General features: G+C 48.3%; 1 protein-coding gene across 1 annotated transcript in view; it reads left to right on the forward strand.

Annotated features, from left to right (window-relative positions):
• ZFHX4 (zinc finger homeobox 4) overlaps window positions 1-3,010 on the forward strand; it is a 196,756-nt gene that overhangs the window by 177,217 nt on the left and 16,529 nt on the right. The window contains exon 17 of the mRNA XM_015566291.1: window positions 4-1,603. Coding sequence (XP_015421777.1) covers window positions 4-1,603 — 1,600 coding nt within the window. The remainder of the gene's footprint in view (window positions 1-3; window positions 1,604-3,010) is intronic.

Below are 3,010 nucleotides of genomic sequence, written 5' to 3' on the forward strand. Positions count from 1 at the left end.
AAGGAGGGCGGCCCCGGCGGCGAGGACCAGCACCGCGACAAGCGCCTGCGGACCACCATCACGCCCGAGCAGCTGGAGATCCTCTACGAGAAGTACCTGCTGGACTCCAACCCCACCCGCAAAATGCTGGACCACATCGCGCGGGAGGTGGGGCTGAAGAAACGCGTGGTGCAGGTCTGGTTCCAGAACACGCGCGCCCGGGAGCGGAAAGGCCAGTTCCGGGCCGTGGGGCCGGCCCAGTCGCACAAGCGGTGCCCCTTCTGCCGCGCCCTGTTCAAGGCCAAGTCGGCCCTGGAGAGCCACATCCGCTCCCGGCACTGGAACGAGGGGAAGCAGGCGGGGTACAGCCTGCCCCCCAGCCCTCTGATAGCGGCGGACGAGGGCGGGGAGAGCCCCCAGAAATACATCTACTTTGACTACCCGTCTTTGCCGCTCACTAAAATCGACCTGTCGAGCGAGAATGAGTTGGCTTCGACCGTGTCCACGCCCGTGAGCAAGACGGCCGAGCTGTCCCCCAAGAACCTGCTCAGCCCTTCTTCCTTCAAAGCCGAGGGCCCCGAGGACGGGGAGAACCTGGGCGCCCCTCCCGCCGAGGCCGGGTACGACCAGAGCAAGACCGATTTCGATGAGACGTCGTCCATCAACACGGCCATCAGCGACGCCACCACGGGCGACGAGGGCAACGCCGAGGTGGAAAGCACCCTGGGCGGTTCCGGAGACGGGAAGCCGGCCCTGTCGCCGAAAGAGCCCAAAACTCTTGACGCTTTGCCAAAAGCAGCAACCACACCCACCGCAGAGGTCTGCGAGGAGAAATTCCTCTTCTCCCTCACCAGCCCCTCCATGCATTTCAACGACAAAGACGGTGACCACGACCAAAGCTTTTACATCACGGATGACCCCGATGACAACGCCGACCGCAGTGAAACGTCCAGCATCGCTGACCCGAGTTCCCCAAATCCTTTTGGGTCCAGCAACCCTTTTAAATCCAAAAACAACGACCGCCCGGGGCACAAGCGTTTCCGGACTCAGATGAGCAACCTGCAGCTCAAGGTCCTCAAGGCGTGCTTCGGGGACTACCGCACGCCCACCATGCAGGAGTGCGAGATGCTGGGCAACGAGATCGGCCTGCCCAAGCGCGTGGTCCAGGTGTGGTTCCAGAACGCACGGGCCAAGGAGAAGAAATTTAAAATCAACATCGGGAAGCCGTTCATGATCAATCAGAGCGGGACCGAAGGCACCAAGCCCGAGTGCACGCTGTGCGGGGTGAAGTATTCCGCCCGCTTGTCCATCCGAGATCACATCTTCTCCAAACAGCACATCGCGAAGGTGAGGGAGACCGTGGGCAGCCAGCTGGACCGGGAGAAGGATTACTTGGCTCCGACCACCGTTCGGCAGCTGATGGCGCAGCAAGAACTGGACCGGATCAAGAAGGCGTCAGATGTGCTGGGCTTGGCGGTGCAGCAGCCCAGCATGGTGGACAGCGGCCCCCTCCACGGCATCGGCCTCCCGGCTGCCTACCCGGGACTCCCGGGGCTTCCTCCGGTCCTTCTCCCCGGAATGAACGGTCCATCCTCCCTGCCTGGGTTCCCACAGAATTCAAACAGTAAGTCACTTCCGGGGCAGTCTAATGAATTAGTAATGTCAGGCAGCTGATGCTGAATAACTAAGAACAGGGTACATTTGAATCTCTTCATTTCAGTGAGTGAAGCCATTAAATAATTTAAAATATATATATTTTATTGGCTAAAATTAATAACCAGGAAGTAAGTCTACCTAAACTTATGTAGAAAAATAAAGACTAGCTAGGTTAAAAAAAAAAAAAAAAGACTAGCTAGGTCATAGCTAGTCTTAGAAATATATTCATTTATATCATTTCAATACTGTTTCCAAATGGCATTTCAGCACAAACATGTGGCATATTGTTGGTGAACGTACTAAGAAAGTGAAGCATTCACTGAGAAAAATGTTGGTGAACGTACTAAGAAAGTGAAGCATTCACTAATCCTTTATTGGTATCTTAATTTATATTCTTTCCAAGGGAGGCTTTCTTATTTGTTTTTTTGTTTTGTTTTGTTTTGTTTTGTTTTCTCTTCTCCCACTTAAGTGCCTGGAAGTTCAAAAGTTAAGGGCCTCTAGCCACAGGAATTCACCCACAATACACCTAACAGTCAATAAAGCTTATATTTAGTTTAACTACTAACAGTATAACTTCTGGGACAATTTTTAATTTGATTATAAAGATTTTGGACAATAAGATTTTGATTTTTATAGCAGCCATTGTTGCTTATTATTTAAATTAATGTGCAACCTTAGAGGTATATTAATATTACCCCATGCCCTCCTGCTCCTCGCTCCACCCCAGCCATATAATTAAGTCAAACAAAATTATAAAGCTTTCTGAGGCAACCCCAGAAGATTAATCCAATTCGGTGCTCATCAAGAGTAATGAAATTTGTGCAGGTTCAGAACATTTTATGAATGAGTAAAGGTATGTGGTTCTATTAGGTTAAAACAGTTGAATACAGTAAGCTAGGCAAAGACATAACCAAACATATAACAAATGTTAAATGTTTTATATGTTACATAAAAATTATATATTATCCAAAATAGAAAAAAATGGTTCTCTTATAATTTCTTCTTTAAAGTAAGTTTTATTTTTCAAATTAACAGTGATATTATTTTTTCTTTTTGAAAGGGGATTTTGACATTATAAACTTATCTAGAATTAACTAATTACATATTTCTAGAAAGGTTCGAAAACACATAGGCTAGCTTTTTTATTTACACAAATTGGACTTTTACATAAATGTCAAACTTTTCAATCTCACCCTTTTTTTAAATTAAATCTTTATTGTTGAAAGTATTACATATGTTCCCTTATTTTCTCCCATTGACCCCTTATAGCCCTCCCCCCTCCCGCAGGCCTCTACCACCCTATTGTCTTTGACCATGGGTTATGCATATATGCATACACATTCTTTGGTTCGTCTTCTCCCCCCTCTCCCCCCAC

This window comes from Myotis davidii, unplaced genomic scaffold, assembly GCF_000327345.1.
Source record: "Myotis davidii unplaced genomic scaffold, ASM32734v1 scaffold200, whole genome shotgun sequence".
NCBI classification, from domain to species: domain Eukaryota; kingdom Metazoa; phylum Chordata; class Mammalia; order Chiroptera; family Vespertilionidae; genus Myotis; species Myotis davidii.